The 18274-nt window shown below is 56.7% G+C and overlaps 1 protein-coding gene across 5 annotated transcripts; it reads left to right on the top strand.

Annotated features, from left to right (window-relative positions):
• The first annotated feature begins 98 nt into the window (after positions 1–98).
• On the top strand, positions 99–17853 carry DENND4B (DENN domain containing 4B). Of its 5 annotated transcripts, XM_030824446.1 has the most exons (29): positions 99–787; positions 1805–1953; positions 2689–3028; positions 3944–4196; positions 4448–4517; positions 4717–4886; positions 4960–5204; positions 5933–5999; positions 6084–6142; positions 6325–6469; positions 6766–6941; positions 7116–7216; positions 7568–7783; positions 8324–8469; positions 9217–9356; positions 9466–9592; positions 10326–10532; positions 10886–11014; positions 12399–12597; positions 13052–13219; positions 13481–13869; positions 14033–14155; positions 14322–14491; positions 14575–14710; positions 14912–15148; positions 16293–16410; positions 16500–16665; positions 16754–16818; positions 16915–17853. In XM_030824446.1, the coding sequence occupies exons 2-29, from the start codon at positions 1944–1946 to the stop codon at positions 17058–17060; spliced, it is 4518 nt and encodes a 1505-aa protein (XP_030680306.1). In that variant the 5' UTR covers positions 99–787; positions 1805–1943; the 3' UTR covers positions 17061–17853. The 5 variants fall into 5 exon arrangements, 3 of the variants coding, with proteins under 3 accessions (XP_030680306.1, XP_030680307.1, XP_030680309.1); XM_030824447.1 differs by lacking the exon at positions 1805–1953; XR_004032654.1 differs by lacking the exon at positions 99–787 and having other exon boundaries at positions 1517–1953; positions 16293–16334.
• The last annotated feature ends 421 nt before the right edge of the window (positions 17854–18274 follow it).

An 18274-nucleotide genomic window follows, 5' to 3' on the forward strand; every position in this document is an offset into this window, starting at 1 on the left:
CTGCTCTATTCCACACCCTGCAGTCCTGGCCTCTCTTCCTCTTTCCAAAGCTCTTGGCATTTTCAGAAAAGAGAACTGAGAGCTTCTGGTTCTGGTCCGAAGGGAATGCCCTGTGCCCTAAACCTGGAAGTAGGGGGAGTCACCTGGGTCCCCGTAGACTAGACCTTCGGGGCTTCACCTGCGCCCACATCATGCTTGCCACATCTGACTGCAGGACTCAGGCGGGAAGAGAGCGCGCCGCGGACCTCAGGGTCGCCTGGGGTCAGTGTCCTGCGGCACGGGCTGGATGATGGGAAGCTACCTGGGTGCAGGGGGCCCTCCCAGCCGCCAGGGGTCGGGCTGCAGGCGGCTGGGCTCTGGGCAGACGCCTGCCAGGGTCACGGCCGCCGGCCGAGGAGGAGGAGGGGTGGGGGTAGCGGCGGCGCCCGCGGCCCGGAGCGGGGGTTGGGGGAGTAGAGAAAGCGGGGCGCGCGGAGGAACGCTGGGTCTCCGGCGCCGCGGGAGCTGGGAGGACCGAGCCGCCCGAGCGAGCAGCGCGGCAGCACAGTCCCCTCGTGGCGCAGCGCGGCGGGGACGCGGGGACCGCCCGGATCTCCTTCCACTGCGCCCCGCGCTCTGCTGTCCTCGGCCGCCCCTTCTTCCTTCACTCACTGCCCGGGCGGGAGCGGCGCCCAAGTCGGGTGCGCCATGTCCGGGGCCGGGTAGCCCCGCCGCCCGCCGGCCCGCCAGCTCGCCCTCCGAGCCACCCGCCAGCGGGCCGGCCGGCCGGGAAGCGCGGGACAGGCAGGTAGGGGCTGGACCGGGCTGGGCGGCAGGCGGGGACGGGCAGGAGGGAGCGCGGGCGGCGGGCGGGGTGGGGGATGGCCCCCAGCTGCTGTCCCTCGCTGCACATCTGGTTCCGGTTCCTCTCTCCTGGGGAAGTGAAAGTGGAGGGGAGGGCACCGCCCGCAGTTAGCTCGCCGTGCCCGGCCTCCTGCACCCCTTCTGCTCCCGTGGGTGCCGGAGTCGGAGCCGCCCTCCCTCCCGCTTGGGTCACGCGGCGGCCGGCGCTGCTGCCGTCACGTCCTCGGCCGCCGGCGCGCCTGCTTCTCTGCCCTCCTGCTCCTTCCTCAGCCTCCTCCCCCTCGGCGCGCCCTCTGCCCCAACCCGAACTTCCCGTCACCCGGCACGCGGGCGTGGGGACCCGGAGTGGGCCCTGTGCCCGTTGTCTTCCCTAGGGAGAAAGGGCTGCTTTCTGCAGGACTCTTCCCTGGCTTGGTGAGGGGAGGCCCCGGTGCGCGCAGGTCCTGCGGATGGGTGCCACCCACTTGCCCCTCAGAAGGTCCCACCTAATGGCCTCTGCCTGCTGCCTTGGGCATAGGGCTCCCATTCGCCCTCAGTGGATGAGGGACAGGTCTGTGTCTCAGAGTTAAATCAAGAGGCTGACGCTGACTCCTGGCTTTACCTCCCAGAAGTGGAGTCTAAATTTAGCTGGGGTTGGTGTGTGTATGTGTGTCCGTGTGTGTGTGTGTGTGTGTGTGTGTCCAGAGGCCAGGTGATGAAGAGAGCCAGCCTGGCTCTATGAGATTCCTTATTCCCTGTTCTCTGGGGAACAGTGAGAGGTTAGTAGGACTGCACATACTGGAACCATTCTGAGCCTCCTCTGCCTTGCTCAGGATCCTATAGTCTGAGGTTCCAACTTGGCGTAATGCTGTGCTGGCACCTTCAATGGTAACCCCACCACCACCACCGACACCGCCATCGCCACCACACACACCCATAAGCTGACTTCCTCTGAGTTGCAGCTTCCCCTCCACTGTTTCAGGAAGTAACCTCCCTTCCCCTCTGAAGCACCCCCCACGCTTCCGGGCCCCTGCTGCGAGCTACCCACCAGGCTTTTTCGCAGCTTCTGCACCCTGGGGCGCCTCAGGACCCTTGGGGCTCCTACTCCCCGGGGTTGGGCCATGGAGGCAGGTGAGAACTAGGCTGTTGTGGGCCTGTTTCTGTCTCTGGGCTCCATGGTGGAGGGTGTGGGATGGCCGGGACTTGTCTCCCACAACCACTTTGGATCTAACGAGCTACCTAAGGATCCTGGAGGTGTGAGAACACTGGTTTTTGGGCCAGATTGGTGGAGTTAAACTAGGAGAAAGGACACTTGGGTTCATTGAAAAGACTCTTAAAGCTTGGGTTTTGTGGGCTTTCTCAGAAACCTGTGGGGTCCTCTTAAAAACCTAGGAGTGGGCTCTTTAAGAACACTGGCAGGATCACAAGGTTCTTATGATGTCATAACTAGAGAAGGAAGGTCAGAAACCCTTAAAAAGACTGTAAGGTTGGTATGATGTCATGGCCAGCATGAATGATGTCATGGAAAGCTCTTACAAAAAAGATTGTGATCTGTGATGTTATAACTGGTGAGCCTTTAAAAGGGACACATGGACAATGTGAATGTCATAGCTCAGGTTAGCTGTGTGTGGTGGAGTTTAGGTTATTTGAGGGGAGTGCCAGGACCATTAAGTGGGAGGGATCTGGTCTCTTTAAGAAGCTGTGGGGGACAGTGATGTCACAGGAGGAAGAGTTCAGGATTGGCCGACCCCTTATCCTGCCTTTCTTTGGAAGGACTAGGAAGAGGAGGGGAGCAAGAGGGCACCCTGGTTGCCATGGCATCCCCAACCTTCGTTGCTTCATCTCTCTCCCACTTGACCATTCCAGATGCAGTGAGTGAGGGGGGGGCCATGGCGGAGGAGCGGCCCCCCCGGCTGGTGGATTACTTCGTGGTAGCTGGGCTTGCAGGGAACGGAGCACCCATCCCTGAGGAAACGTGGGTTCCCGAACCCAGTGGGCCCCTGCGCCCTCCCCGGCCAGCTGAGCCCATCACAGATGTGGCAGTCATCGCTAGGGCACTGGGCGAGGAAGTACCCCAGGGCTACACATGCATCCAGGCTTCCGCTGGGGGCCACCCCTTGGAACTCAGTGCTGGGCTTCTGGGTGGAACTCAACCTGTCATCTGCTACCGCAGGGGCCGTGACAAGCCCCCCCTCGTTGAGCTGGGGTGTGTGCCCCTACCCATGCTGGCACCAGGGGAGGCTGGGAGGGACTCCAGTGAGATAGGGAGAGGTAGGACTATGGAACAAGGGAAGGGCAATGGGGATGGAAGCCGGGTGGGCCAGGGGCCAGGGAGGAAGGACTGAAGTTGTATGTACTTAGTCCTTACAGATGTGAATTCATGTGCTAGTGCCGCTCCTTGCTAGCTCTGAGAGCTTAGGCAGGTTTTTGAGCCCCTCTGGGCCTGTTTCCCCCATCTGTCAAATGGGGAAAATAATTCATCCTCAGAGGATGGTCGAGATTAAATGAGATAACCCATGTGACAGACTTAACAGAGTCAGTCAGTGGTAGCTTATATTACTATTTTTTTTTTTTTTTAGGCAGAGTCTCTCTGTCACCCAGGCTGGAGTGCAGTGGCATGATCTTGGCTCACTGCAACCTTCGCCTCCTGGGTTCAGGCAATTCTCCTGCCTCAGCTTCCTGAGTAGCTGGGACTATAGGCATGTGCCACCACGTCCAGCTAATTTTTGTATTTTTAGTAGAGACGGGGTTTGACCATGTTGGCCAGGCTGGTCCTGAACCCCTGACCTCAGGTGATCCACCCGCCTCAGCCTCCCAAAGTGCTGGGATTATAGGCATGAGCCACCATGCCCAGCTGACTCTTAGTGTTTATTAATGAGTATGAGAGCCATGGAAGGCGTGCAAGATTGTTGCTGACCACAAAATAAGGCCAAAGGCCAAAGAAAGGGCATAGGATTGTGGAGAGCAGAGTTCAGCAAGAAGAGGTGGGCCCTAGTGTTAGAGTTTGACAAGGCTGCGAGTACAAGGCAGGTTCAGGGGATTAGATAGGCAGATCTGGCAGGACTGGGTCTTTATCCTCTACCCTGACCTATCAACATCTGTCTTTGCTGTCTGTGCTAAGGGTGTTGTATGAGGGGAAGGAACGTCCCAAGCCTGGCTTCCAAGTGCTCGACACGACACCCTACAGCCACTCAGCAAACCTGGCCCCTCCAGGCCCCGGGCACCCCCGCACCTACCTCACTTACCGGCGGGCAGCAGAGGGGGCAGGGCTGCATGCCCTGGGCATCACTGACCTCTGCCTGGTGCTGCCCAGTAAAGGCGAGGGCACTCCTCATACTTACTGCCGGCTGCCCCGCAACCTCAACTCTGGCATGGTGAGTGGGGCCAAGAGCTGACACCTGGTCCTCTTGGTATAAGAGTGGGTGTGGACACTGGGAACAAAGGGCATCCCAGAACCAATGCTCTGACCACAGGGGTGAGTCCAGAGGGGTAACTCTGGTCTTGGGACACTGGGATTAATGGGAGCTTTAAAGACAAAAGAAGTTTAGGGGTGGTAGAGAGAAAGTGGACCCCAGAAACCTTTGTTAGCTATGTATCTGCTTGTTTCTTGCCATTTCTGGGGTAGTGGGGCCCAGCAGTGTACCTGTGCTATAAGGTGGGCCTGGCGAAGGCCAACACGCTGGTGTACGAGGCAGGTGAGTGGCCCCTTTATCCCCCCAGTCCTGTGACCCTACATCCCTTTGCCCTGGTGCCTCTTGGCAGTCACCGTAAGTGTCCCCGGAGTTTACTTTCTCTTTGCTACTCGGGCCTTCTCTGGGATCCCCTGGTTCCTTTCCCTTGGAGTCTGATGGACCCTGCTCCTTTTGGGTACCCCCAACTATGCTGGGGGTGCAGAGCTGCTGGGCCGCTACCCGGAGGAGGACAATGAGGCGTTCCCGCTGCCCGAGTCAGTGCCCGTCTTCTGCCTGCCCATGGGGGCCACTATCGAGTGCTGGCCTGCCCAGACCAAGTACCCCGTGCCTGTCTTCTCCACTTTTGTGCTCACGGGTGCAGCTGGTGATAAGGTGGGTGTGTGGAGTGTGGCAAGGGGTCCGGGCTATGCAGGGCCTGCCTGACTACCCTTCTGCCCCCTGCCAGGTGTATGGTGCCGCCCTGCAGTTCTACGAGGCGTTCCCAAGGGCCAGGCTGTCAGAGCGACAGGCACGGGCACTGGGCCTGCTGAGCGCTGTGGAGCGGGGTCGGGCACTGGGGGGCAGAGCTGTGCGCAGCCGGCGTGCCATCGCTGTGCTGTCCCGCTGGCCTGCCTTCCCTGCCTTCCGCGCCTTCCTCACCTTCCTTTACCGCTACTCCGTCTCAGGCCCCCACCGCCTACCCTTGGAAGCGTGAGCATGGCTCCTCTGCCATTGGGAAGGGGTTAGGAAGGGATCAGGAGAGATGGGAGAGATTCAGATGTGGGTGGGGGGAGGGCTGGGCACAGGGTAAGGGACAGGGCTGCAGTGTGTGGTTATATAGTTTATCCATTGTAAAACCGCCACGGGTGGCCGGGCGTGGTGGCTCACGCTTGTAATCCCAGCACTTTGGGAGGCCGAGGCGGGCAGATCACGAGGTCAGGAGATCGAGACCACGGTGAAACCCCGTCTCTACTAAAAATATAAAAAATTAGCCGGGCGTGGTGGCGGGCGCCTGTAGTCCCAGCTACTCGGAGAGGCTGAGGCAGGAGAATGGCGTGAACCCGGGAGGCGGAGCTTGCAGTGAGCCGAGATCGCGCCACTGAACTCCAGCCTGGGCGACAGAGCGAGTACTCGGTCTCAAAAAAAAAAAAAAAAAAAAAAAAAACCGCCACGGGCTGAGGAGGAGAGCAGGGCCTGAAATCCAGGCTAAACTTGCTAGTTAGGTCCTGGCAAGGAGCTGTGTATGCCCAGGGAGGATTTCTTTTCTGATCTGTACAAATTATATGCATAATGGAGGCTCTGTTGGCTGATAACAGGTCTCAAAGTGGGGTTCAGGAAGGAATAAGGTTCTTGAGAACAAGTGAAAGAGCTGAGAAAATGTGGAGGGAGGAGAGGGATGGACGGGGGAGTATGCTCTGACCTGTTTCTCTGTCCCCCAGGCACATCTCCCACTTCATTCACAACGTCCCCTTCCCTTCCCCACAGAGACCCCGCATCCTAGTGCAGGTGAGAGCTGAGGCTAGGGCCGGGCTGATGGAAGGAGGGGAGTTGGCATCATTACCCTGAGCCGTGGCTCTTCTTCCCTCCCAGATGTCTCCCTATGACAACTTGCTCCTCTGTCAGCCTGTATCCTCACCCCTGCCCCTCAGGTATGTGCTCAGATTGTAGGGAGGGGAGCTTTAATGACCAAGGACATGGTAGGTGCTGGGCAGGTGGGTGCAGCTGTTGAGGTTTATGCAGACTGGGTCCAGGTGGTGGCTGTGCCTGGCATCTGGGGAAGGGTCCCCAGGGTATCCTGGTGACCCTTTCCCCACCTTGGCATTGCCTGCAGTGGTGCCAGCTTCCTGCAGCTGCTGCAGAGCCTGGGCCCTGAGCTGGCTATCACACTGCTGCTGGCTGTGCTCACAGAGCACAAGCTGCTGGTCCACTCGCTGCGGCCAGACCTGCTCACTAGCGTCTGTGAGGCCCTCGTCTCGGTGAGTGCCGCCCCGCCTGGCCCATCTTCCCCAGAACCATGGTTCTTTCTGATGCCCCATCCCTGCCTGGACTCTTCCCTTTTCCTTCCTTGCGGAGGATCCTCAGCCCCTTTCCCTGGGCACAGCCTGAAGGGACACATAGCTTCCATCAGGAGCTCTTCTCTAGAGCCTACTTCCAACAGCCTCTCTCAACAGGCACCAACTCCCCAAGGCCAATGCCCTCTCTCTCTCTCTCCTGTGCCCTCCACTGCTGCCTCAACCCCCTGCTCGCTGGTTCTCACTGCCTGGTGCTTCAGATGATCTTCCCACTGCACTGGCAGTGCCCCTACATTCCTCTGTGCCCGCTGGTGCTGGCAGATGTGCTGAGTGCCCCAGTGCCCTTCATTGTGGGTATCCACTCCAGCTACTTTGATCTGCATGACCCGCCTGCTGATGTCATCTGTGTCGACCTTGATACCAACACGCTCTTCCAGTAAGAGGCTGGGTCTCATTTGGGGGCTGCAGGGTGGTGGGCAGGAATGGGCTAGTGTGTGGAGTGCTATGGGCTCAAAAAGAGCTTCAGGCACAAAGTGAGGGAGGCTGGCAAGGAGCCCCGTCACCCTATCCCAGAGCCTCGCCACTCCTTCCCCTTATGCTTTTCTCACAGGACTGAGGAAAAGAAGCTCCTCTCCCCTCGGACCCTGCCCCGCAGACCCTACAAGGTTCTGCTGGCCACACTGACAAACTTGTACCAGCAGCTGGACCAGAGTGAGAAGCCTGAGTGGGGAGGGAGGCTGGGAACTGTCATTGGCCTCAAACCTCCAGTTTGTAGAGGTCTGTGGGGAGCTAGACATTTCTTGAGGAGGTGAGCGAAGTTAGGATTGCATTTGGTGGAACTGAGGGAGATTCCAATTCCAACTGAAGCTAGAAGGAAGGGCAGACAGTATTCCTGAACATGTGGGAAATGTCGAGCTTGAACCTGTTAGTTGAAGGTAATACTTTAGTTGCTACTGGTGCAAGGTCTGCCAGAGGCTGGAGGTGGAGATAGAGGCATGAGAGCAGAGTTGAGGGTAAAACTATGGGAGCCAGCCCTGACTCTCAGGCTGCCCTGGCCCCCAGCATACACTGGACCTGAGGAGGAGGCATCCCTGGAGTTCCTACTGACAGACTACGAGGCAGTGTGTGGCCGCAGGGCCCGGCTGGAGCGCGAAGTCCAAGGAGCCTTCCTCCGCTTCATGGCCTGTCTGCTCAAGGGCTACCGGGTCTTCCTGCGCCCACTCACCCAGGCCCCCTCCGAGGGAGCTCGTGATGTTGACAACCTTTTCTTCCTGCAGGGTATAGAGGGCCTGTCTCTGCTTGGAGATGGTATCATGGGAGGAGGTGGCAAGGGGCTGGGCTCTGTCAGAAAGGCAGAGGGGACTGGCAGCCACTCCATTGTTTATCCCTTCACTAGGCAAATGTTTTTATGGGCACCTGCTTTGAGCCATTAACTCTTCTGGTCTTGGGGGGAATCAGGGTACAAAGATGAAACCAGCTGTGGTCCTGCCCTCTGGAGCCTCGGGCTTGGGGTAAACACAGTAATCCCTGTAGTGAGCAGCCCCCATGGGCAAAGCTCTGTGCAGGGACCCTGCCCTTGGCGACCCCCCAGTCTGAGGCAGTGGGTACAGGCAGACAAAGGGAGGGATTCTCTAGGGCCATTGTGCTAGGGGTGCTGAGCTGGTCAGCTTGGTATTAGGGTAGTTGTGCCAGAGGGTCCAAGAGATTATGGCTTTGGGCCTGAGTGGGCAGGGAGCCAAGAAGAGATTCAAAAAAGCTATGGCTGTGGTGGAGAGCCCTGGTCATACCCCTCCTCTGCCCCATTCTCATCCCCCTCAGGCTTCCTCAAATCCCGGGAACGCTCCAGCCACAAACTTTACTCTCAGCTGCTGCACACACAGATGTTCTCACAGTTCATTGAGGAGTGCTCTTTTGGCTCTGCTCGCCATGCTGCCCTTGAATTCTTTGACTCTTGTGTTGACAAGGTACCATCCCTTCTCTATGTGCTCATTGGCCTTTGCTGTCTTCCTCATTGTCTCTGTTGCCCCAAGGCCATTTTAGATGGGATCGGGAATATTCAGGGTGGTATGACTGTAGACCTCAGGGCCATTTTATTTTATTTATTTATTTTAATTTTTAATTTTTTTTATGTTTTCTTTTTTTCGTTTTGTTTTGTTTTTTTTTTTTTGAGATGGAGTCTTGCTCTGTCGCCCAGGCTGGAGGGCAGTGGCGCGACCTCGGCTCACTGCAAGCTCTGCCTCCCGGGTTCACACCATTCTCCTGCCTCAGCCTCCCGAGTATCTGGGACTACAGGCGCCCGCCACCACGCCTGGCTAATTTTTTGTATTTTTAGTAGAGACGGGGTTTCACCGTGTTAGCCAGGATGGTCTTGATCTCCTGACCTCGTGATCCGCCTGCCTTGGCCTCCCAGTGTGCTGGGATTACAGGCGTGAGCCACTGTGTCTGGCCCCCAGGGCCATTTTAAACACAACTCTATATCTTAACTGTGACTGGGATGGCACTCCTGGAGTTATACAGTGCACAGCCTGTGCAGCCATACACAGCTGGCCCCGTACATGTAATGTACTGTCCTCCCGTTCCTGATGCCATCTTCCCAGGCTGTGTCTTTTTCCCTGTGGATGAGCTTTCCTGGGAGATGCCATCGTCTAGACACCCTAGCTCTGCTCCATACCCACCATCTCAACACTTGCTCTCTTAAAATCCTTCTCCAGGTCCACCCAGAGCAGGAGAAGCCTGAGCCGACACCCTTAGTGGAGCTAGAGGAGCTGTCAGGAAGTGAGCTCACTGTCTTTATCACACCTCCCGAGGAGCCTCCCATACCAGAGGGCAGTGAATCCACTCCCCAGTACTGGTGAGAGTCTCTGGGCCTTCATGTGTTCCAGGGCCCCATAGACTGGTCCAGTACAACTTGCTTTGCCCTGTGCTGACTGCCTCGATGTTGCTTCTCTATGCCCCTCCAGCTACGATGGATTCCCAGAGCTACGGGCTGAGTTGTTTGAGTCTCTTCAAGAGCAACCTGGGGCCCTGCCTGTGCCAGGCCCTTCCCGCAGTGCCCCCAGCAGTCCTGCTCCTCGCCGTACCAAACAGGTAAGCAGTGGGTGGACCACGCTGAGGGACCTGGATCAGGCTGAAGGCTGCTGCTGCTTCAGTTTCCTCATCTACAAAATGGGGATAACAATAATACTTAACCCATGAGGTTGTTAGGAGTTTAAATGTGTTTGGCACATAAGCAACCCTGTATAAACATTAGTTGCTATTATCACTGTCATTATCATCATCATCACCTCCTCCGTCTTCTGAGCACTCTGGGAATCCAGGGGCTGGCCATGTCTTCTAGGGCACCTGCCCATGCTCAAGGGCCAGCCTCTCTGCACGGGGCTCCAGGCAGGGCTGCAGCCTGTGAAGTACAGCATCCCTCCTCCTCCTTAGAGCACAGACCCTTCCTCAGAGAAGGTGCTACTTCTTCCCACACCACTTTGGGGTCTGTCCTGGCGGCTCATGCCTTTAATCCCAGCATTTTGGGAGGCTGAGGCGGGCAGATCACTTGTGCCCAGGAGTTTGTGACTAGCCTGGGCAACATTGGCAAAACCTTGTCTTTACAAAAAGTACAAAACAATCAGTCAGGCTTGGTGGTGCGTCCCAGCTACTTGAAGGCTGAGGTGGGAGAATCGCTTGAGCCCAGGAGGCCGAGTCTGCAGTGAGCCAAGATTGTGCCACTGCATTCCAGCCTGGGTAACAGAGCGAGACTGTCATAAATAAATAAATAAATAAATAAGACCTGGCATTGTACTCACCCTGCTGTGTCCCCTGTCCTACCTAGGAGATGAAGGTTGCACAGCGGATGGCACAGAAGTCAGCAGCTGTGCCTGAGCTGTGGGCCCGGTGCCTGCTGGGGCACTGCTATGGGCTGTGGTTCCTGTGTCTGCCTGCCTATGTGCGGTCGGCACCCTCCCGAGTGCAGGCACTGCACACAGCCTACCATGTGCTGCGCCAGATGGAGAGCGGCAAGGTGGTGCTCCCTGATGAGGTAGGCAATCTATGTGACCATGCTCACACCCAGGCCCAGTGAGCCTTGTGCAGCCGGAGAGGGCTGTGAGAGGGAAACTTGGTGGAGACTAAGGAAAGAAGTTGCAGAGCCCCAGAGCTGGGCAGATTATCTATAAACATTCATCGAGTGAATAAGCATGTTCAGGGTTTAGCAGTGGAGACTGTAGGGTGGCAGGGTCCGCAGAAAGGGTGGGTGGCTCTGAGGTAGCCCCAGGACCTGCCAGGGGCCAGTGATGTCTGTGAGAATTAGGGAGGCTGGAAGAGGGTGCTTGCTGAGACTTTGGTTTTGGTTGAGAGTGAGTCTCCCATTGTCCTGTGCCTCTCCTGGCCCAGGTGTGTTACCGGGTACTGATGCAGCTCTGCTCACACTATGGGCAGCCTGTGCTGTCTGTGCGGGTCATGCTGGAGATGCGGCAGGCAGGCATTGTGCCCAACACCATCACCTATGGCTACTACAATAAGGTACCTACTTTGGGGTGAGGGGTGGGATGGCAGCTCTGCCAGGGTGTGTGAGGTGAGGCTGCTGCTGCTCCCCTCGCTCCTTGGAGATTGGGCTGGTACCATTTGCCTAGGTCCTGGAACCACTGTCATCCACATTGCACTCCTGTGGTGCCTTAGCACCTACAGTTTCTCAGATGAGGCTGCTTTGATTCCCACTCATGACAGCTCTGCCTACAACTAATAGTGTTAGCCCCTAAGCCAGGCATGGGTCCATACACATCACACATTTTACATCATTTTATCTTCACGACAGCCCTATGAGGTGGGATGATCGTTATCCCCATCTTATAGAAGAGGAGATGAGGTTGTAGAGAGTTAGTAACTTGTCCAAGGTCCCGCAGCAAAGAAGTTAAGGAGTTAGAATATGGGCACAGGGCTGGGTGCGGTGGCTCATGCCTGTAATCTCAGCACTTTGGGAGGCTGAGGCAGGCAGATCACCTGAGATCAGGAGTTCGAGACCAGCCTAGCCAACATGGTGAAATCCCGTCTCTATTAAAAATACAGAAATTAGCTGGGTGTGGTGGTGGGTGCCTGTAGTCCCAGCTACTTCAGAGGCTGAGGCAGAAGAATCACTTGAACCCGGGAGGCGGAGGTTGCAGTGAGCCGAGATTGCGCCACTGCACTCCAGCCTGGGCGACAGAGCGAAACTCCGTCTCAAAAAAAAAGAAAAAAGTGGCCGGGCGCGGTGGCTCACGCTTGTAATCCCAGCACTTTGGGAGGCCGAGGTGGGCGGATCACGAGGTCAGGAGATCGAGACCACGGTGAAACCCCGTCTCTACTAAAAATACAAAAAATTAGCCGGGCGCGGTGGCGGGCGCCTGTAGTCCCAGCTACTCGGAGAGGCTGAGGCAGGAGAATGGCGTGAACCTGGGAGGCGGAGCTTGCACTGAGCCGAGATTGCGCCACTGCACTCCAGCCTGGGCGACAGAGCGAGACTCCGTCTCAAAAAAAAAAGAAAAAAGTATATGGGCAGAGGCATATCCATATCTCCTGAATTCAGGCCCTTAGCCATGATACTAAACTGCCTCCTGTTTTTTAGATGAGGAAACTAATGACCAAATAAATGAAATGATTTCTTCAGAGCCATATATTTTATATTTCTAAGCAGCAAGGTCTGGGTACAAATTTTCTCCATTGCCTCTGGCTTCTTCTAGGCCCCTTGGGAGGCAGCTGCTGCCTACTGTCTCTTCTGGGCTCTTGTTCCTGGCTGAGCCATTGGCCGGACAGTCCTAGGCAGGATGTCTGCAGGGGAAGGGCAGTCCCTGGGGCTCCAGGACAGGGAGTGGGTATGAGGCAGGGTTAGGGTGTCGAGGTAGGCCATCCTGATGGGCACTGTGCTTGGTAGGCTGTGTTGGAAAGCAAGTGGCCGTCTGGCACGCCAGGTGGGCGTCTGCGCTGGGCCAAGCTCCGGAATGTTGTCTTGGGGGCTGCTCAGTTCCGCCAGCCCTTGAGAGAACGGCAACAGCAGCAGCAGCAGCAGCAGCAGCAGCAGCAGCAGCAGGAGCAAGTGTCAGCACATCAAGAGGCAGGCAGCTCCCAGGCAGGTGGGTAGGGCCTGGTGAGACAGGCTTGGGGATGGAGTAGCTGGGCTCAGGCAGGGAAAGGCATAGAGAGCTGGGGCTGGTCTAATGGTTGGCATTGGGTTTCTGGGGATTGATAAATTACACTTGACTGGTAACAAAAGGGATAAAAAAAATTAGCTGGGCGTGGTGGCGCGCACCTGTAGTCCCAGCTACTTGGGAGGCTGAGGCAGGAGAATCACCTGAACCCAGGAGGCAGAGGTTGCAGTGAGCTGAGATGGCGCCACTGCACTCCACCTGGGTACAGAGCAAGACTCCATCTCAAAAAACAAAACAAAACAAACAAACAAACACAAAAGGGATAAAGTTTTGCCTAGGAGGAACGCTGCTAACCCAGGTCCATCTAAGGAGCTCTATTTTGGAACAGGGGACTGGGTTTCTAGCTGGCTGCCTCTAAACCCCTTCTCGTCTTTTACAGAGCCCTATTTGGAGCGCCCTTCCCCTGCTCGCCCTCTTCAGCGCCAGACTACTTGGGCTGGGCGAAGTCTGAGAGACCCGGCCTCACCCCCTGGACGCCTGGTGAAGAGTGGTAGCCTGGGCAGTGCCCGAGGGGCACAGCCCACTGTGGAGGCCGGTGTGGCCCACAGTGAGTGCCCTTGTCTGGCTCCCTTACTCCCCCAGTCAGCTTTCCTAACCACTTGCTAGTGAGGTGGGGAAGACTAGAAACACAGTGGCGGGCGGCCCTCTGTGGTGGGTGCTGTAGATTCTGAGGGAATCCCGCCAAGAATATCATCATGGTGGGGGTCGTGGCACCAGTTTGTGCAGCCAGGAATTGTGTTTACTCAGGAAAGGGGAAGCTGGTGCAGAGGCTGGGGTCCATCTTCCCTCATTCTTTTCTGTGCTGCAGTGATAGAGGCCTTGGGGATCCTGGAACCCCGGGGATCACCTGTGCCCTGGCACGATGGAAGTCTCTCAGACCTGAGCCTGACAGGGGAGGAGCCGGTCCCTGGAGGCAGCCCAGGGGCCTCAGGCTCAGCCCTGAGTGCCCAGTCCACTGAGGCCCTGGAAGGGCTAAGTGGGCGGGGACCCAAGGCTGGTGGGCGACAGGATGAGGCAGGCACCCCCCGACGAGGGCTGGGTGCCCGCCTCCAACAGCTGCTCACTCCTTCCCGCCACTCCCCCGCCTCCCGCATTCCCCCACCTGAGCTGCCTCCTGACCTGCCTCCCCCAGCCCGCCGCAGCCCCATGGACAGTCTTCTGCACCCCCGGGAGCGCCCTGGATCCACTGCCTCCGAGGTAGCCAGCAAAGGAGGGTCCAGACGCCTTAGCATTAGTGGGCTTGGGGAGGGGCTACGACTGGAAGAATGCCCAAAAAGAGGGCTCTGAGTGGTGCTTGAAACACATATCCTGGGTGGAGGAGCATGGGGTTGGCTGACCATGGTTTCTCATGTCATGGCAGAGCTCAGCCTCTCTGGGCAGTGAGTGGGACCTCTCAGAATCTTCTCTCAGCAACCTGAGTCTTCGCCGTTCCTCAGAGCGCCTCAGTGACACCCCTGGATCCTTCCAGTCACCTTCCCTGGAAGTGAGGATAACCCCTCCCACACAGATGTGCTTGAACACACATAGCACACACTCACCCTGTCCAAGGCAGGAGATGGGGAGGAGGTGGGAGGGGCTGGGGAAGGGGCATGGGCTCCAGAGTGCTGGCGGCCAGACAGGACCTACTTCCCGGCTCTCCCTGCCCACAGATTCTGCTGTCCAGCTGCTCCCTGTGCCGTGCCTGTGATTCGCTGGTGTACGATGAGGAAATCATGGCTGGCTGGGCACCTGATGACTCTAACCTCAACACAACCTGCCCCTTCTGCGCCTGCCCCTTTGTGCCCCTGCTCAGTGTCCAGACCCTTGATTCCCGGCCCAGGTGCCCAAGGCAGGGCAAGTGCTGTGGGTGGGAATAGGGAGGTGAAGGTCCAAGAGCTGACCCCTGCTGCTATCCCCCTGCAGTGTCCCAAGCCCCAAGTCTGCTGGTGCCAGTGGCAGCAAAGATGCTCCTGTCCCTGGGGGTCCTGGCCCTGTGCTCAGTGACCGCAGGCTCTGCCTTGCTCTGGATGAGCCCCAGCTCTGCAACGGGCACATGGGGGTAAGGGCTGGGCCAAAGGGGCATGAGGAATGGGAGTATTGCCCTGTGTGGGGCCTGTGGGGTGCCAGGGAGAGATGGGCACATCTCTTGCCCTTGAGGGCAAGGGGCATCCCAGAAGCCGTTGGATGTGGTGGCTCAGTGGGAGGCAAGGCTCTGGGGATGTACATGCCCTCTACTGCCCTCCCCCTTTGTGCTTGATAGGGAGCCTCCCGGCGGGTTGAAAGTGGGGCATGGGCATACCTGAGCCCCCTGGTGCTGCGTAAGGAGCTGGAGTCGCTGGTAGAGAATGAGGGCAGTGAGGTGCTGGCGTTGCCTGAACTGCCCTCTGCCCACCCCATCATCTTCTGGAACCTTTTGTGGTATTTCCAACGGCTACGCCTGCCCAGTATTCTACCAGGCCTGGTGCTGGCCTCCTGTGATGGGCCTTCGCACCCCCAGGTCAGTGCCCCCATGTGGCCCCTGTTTCCTAAGTGCCTCCCTCCTCATCTCTCAGCCGTTTGTCCGCTGTGTCCTTGGCACTGTAGAAAGAGCATAGACTGGCCAGGTGCGGTGGCTCATGCCTGTAATCCCAGCACTTTGGGAGGCCGAGGTGGGCGGATCACCTGAGGTCAGGAGTTCGAGACCAGCCTGACCAACATGGAGAAACCCCATCTCTACTAAAAATACAAAAAAAATTAGCCAGGCATGGTGGTGCATGCCTGTAATCCCAGCTACTCGGGAGGCTGAGGCGGGAAAATTGCTTGAACCTGGGAGGCAGAGGTTGTGGTGAGCCGAGATTGTGCCATTGCCCTCCAGCCTGGGCAACAAGAACAAAACTCCGTCTAAAAAAAAAAAAAAAAAAGAAAGAGCATAGACTGGCTGGGTGTGGTGGCTCACGCCTGTAATCTCAGCATTTTGGGAGGCCGAGGTGGGCAGATCACGAGGTCAGGGGATCGAGACCATCATGGCTAACACGGTGAAACCCCGTGTTACTAAAAATACAAAAAATTAGCTGGGCGTGGTGGCGGGCGCCTGTAGTCCCAGCTACTCGGGAGGCTGAGGCAGGAGAAGGGCGTGAACCTGGGAGGTGAAGCTTGCAGTGAGCTGAGATCGCACCACTGCACTCCAGCCTGGGCGACAGAGCAAGACTGTCTAAAAAAAAAAAAAAAAGGAAAGAGCATAGACTTTGGAGTCTGCTGCACCTGGTTTGGATCCTTGCCCTTTCACTTTACCATTCTGAGCCTCAATTTGGTCATCTGTAAAATGGCATAAGCACCTATCTCACTGGGCTGGTGTGTGGACAACCTTGTGTAGAGCCTGGTACCTAAAAAAATGATTCATTCATATTTGTCTATTCGTTCCACCAGTATTGAGTGCTTTTTATGTTCCAGGCATGGTTTTAGGCACTAGGTATGTAGCAGATTACAAAACAGTCCCTGCTCTCAAGAGCTTACATTCTTGTGGGGGATGAGAATTCCTTTCCCTCTTCTCTTTGGCTGTGTCCTATAATGGCCCTCTGTCTCTTTGGCATCACCTGTCCGTTTCTTGTCCTCTGCCTCCCGTTCTTTGAGCCTAACTGTCTCCACTATCTCGGCTCCCCCAGGCCCCATCTCCTTGGCTAACCCCTGATCCAGCCTCTGTTCAGGTACGGCTGCTGTGGGATGTACTGACCCCTGACCCCAATAGCTGCCCACCTCTCTATGTGCTCTGGAGGGTCCACAGTGAGTCTGGTATTTGGCCTGGGTGGGGAGGGTGGGTCCCATACCCAGAGGGCTCAGTGATCCTGGTGGCCTTCTTTCCTTTCATCCAGGCCAGATCCCCCAGCGGGTGGTATGGCCAGGCCCAGTACCTGCATCCCTTAGTTTGGCACTGTTGGAGTCGGTGCTGCGCCATGTTGGACTCAATGAAGTGCACAAGGCTGTGGGGCTCCTGCTGGAAACTCTAGGGCCCCCACCCACTGGCCTGCACCTGCAGAGGTATGGTGCTACCATCTGGGTGGTCCCTGGCTTGTCCGGGGCTCCACACCCCTTTTCTCTGGCTCATACACTTCTGCCTCCACTAAAGGGGAATCTACCGTGAGATCTTATTCCTGACAATGGCTGCTCTGGGCAAGGACCACGTGGATATAGGTGAGATTGCAGGCAAGGGGCTGAGGAGTTTAGGGATCTGGGGCCAGGTATGGGAGGCTGGGGTCCTAATGTGTTGACTTCCACCTTCTTCCCTAGTGGCCTTCGATAAGAAGTACAAGTCTGCCTTCAACAAGCTGGCCAGCAGCATGGGCAAGGAGGAGCTGAGGCAGCGGCGGGCACAGATGCCCACTCCCAAGGCCATTGACTGCCGAAAATGTTTTGGAGCACCTCCGGAATGCTAGAGACCCTTAAGCTTCCCTCTCCAGCCTGGGGTGGGGAAGTGAGGGAGAAGGGATTCTAGAGTTAAGCTGCTTCCCTGTTCCCTTCATGGAGTTGGGAACAGGCTGGGAAGGATGCCCAGTCAAAGGCTCCAGGCGAGGACAGCAGGAAGAGGGATCCACTGTTACCAAAAGTCCTGATTCCCCCATCACCAACCTACCCAGTTTGTTTGTGCTGATGTTGGGGGAGATCTGTGGGGAGTAGGTACAGCTCTGTTCTTCCTTTGTCCTATACCAGGAACTCCCCTCCAGGGTACCCACAGATCTGCATTGCCCTGGTCATTTTAGAAGTTTTTGTTTTAAAAAACAACTGGAAAGATGCAGAGCTACTGAGCCTTTGCCCTGAATGGGAGGTAGGGATGTCATTCTCCACCAGTAATGGTCTCTCTTCCCTGATGTTGCTGAAGGAGCCCAAGGCTCTCCATGCCTTTCTACCTGTTTGTATTTTATTTTAAGTTATTTATTCTGGAGCCACAGCCCCCTTGCTTATGAGGTTCTTATGGAGAGTGAGAAAGAGAAGGGAAATAAGGGCACCATGGTCCAGTGGTTTGTAGTTCCTTCAAAGTCAGGCACTGGGAGCTAAAGGAGTCTCAAGCTCCCCTTAGGAAGAACTGGTGCCCCCTCAGTCCTAATTTTTCTTGCCCACCCCATCTTGGGGAATGCCTCACCCACCCAGGTCCTGACCTGTGCAATAAGGATTGTTCCCTGCGAAGTTTTGTTGGATGTAAATATAGTAAAAGCTGCTTCTCTCTTTTTCCTTTGGCCTCCTGTTCCCTGGGTCTGGGGTAATGCGGGGATACCCTTCATTTTCCCCAGGCTATACATCTGCTTTTCTACCTTCCCATCCTTTATAGTGTTCAGGCATTCCCCTGACCATGTCTGGTACTGGCTCCTTGAGGCACAGGGAGTTCTCAGAGCAGGAGAAGGGTGAATCTGGTGCTGGCTATGGTGGTGCCAGTCTGTGTGGCACTTCCGGTCCTCCCACACAATCACCCCCTTGTCCCTCATCTGTACCCCACACAAAGGCTCCATTCTCTGGGGGCCCTGAGCTCATCTCTGCCTTATTTCCTCTCTTCCACCTTCCCCCACCAACCTTCTCCAGTACCTCCACAGGGATGACAATCATCTCCCCAGTAGTCGGTATTGGCAGCCCTCATGCATCCTGGCAGTCATCCTAG

This window comes from Nomascus leucogenys, chromosome 12 (genome assembly GCF_006542625.1).
Source record: "Nomascus leucogenys isolate Asia chromosome 12, Asia_NLE_v1, whole genome shotgun sequence".
Lineage (NCBI taxonomy): Eukaryota > Metazoa > Chordata > Mammalia > Primates > Hylobatidae > Nomascus > Nomascus leucogenys.

Coding starts and splice junctions, on each gene's coding strand:
- DENND4B (XM_030824446.1), top strand. Junction 4,887..4,959: donor CGGGTGCAGCTGGTGATAAG/GTGGGTGTGTGG, acceptor GCCCCCTGCCAG/GTGTATGGTGCCGCCCTGCA. Junction 14,492..14,574: donor ACCCTTGATTCCCGGCCCAG/GTGCCCAAGGCA, acceptor ATCCCCCTGCAG/TGTCCCAAGCCCCAAGTCTG.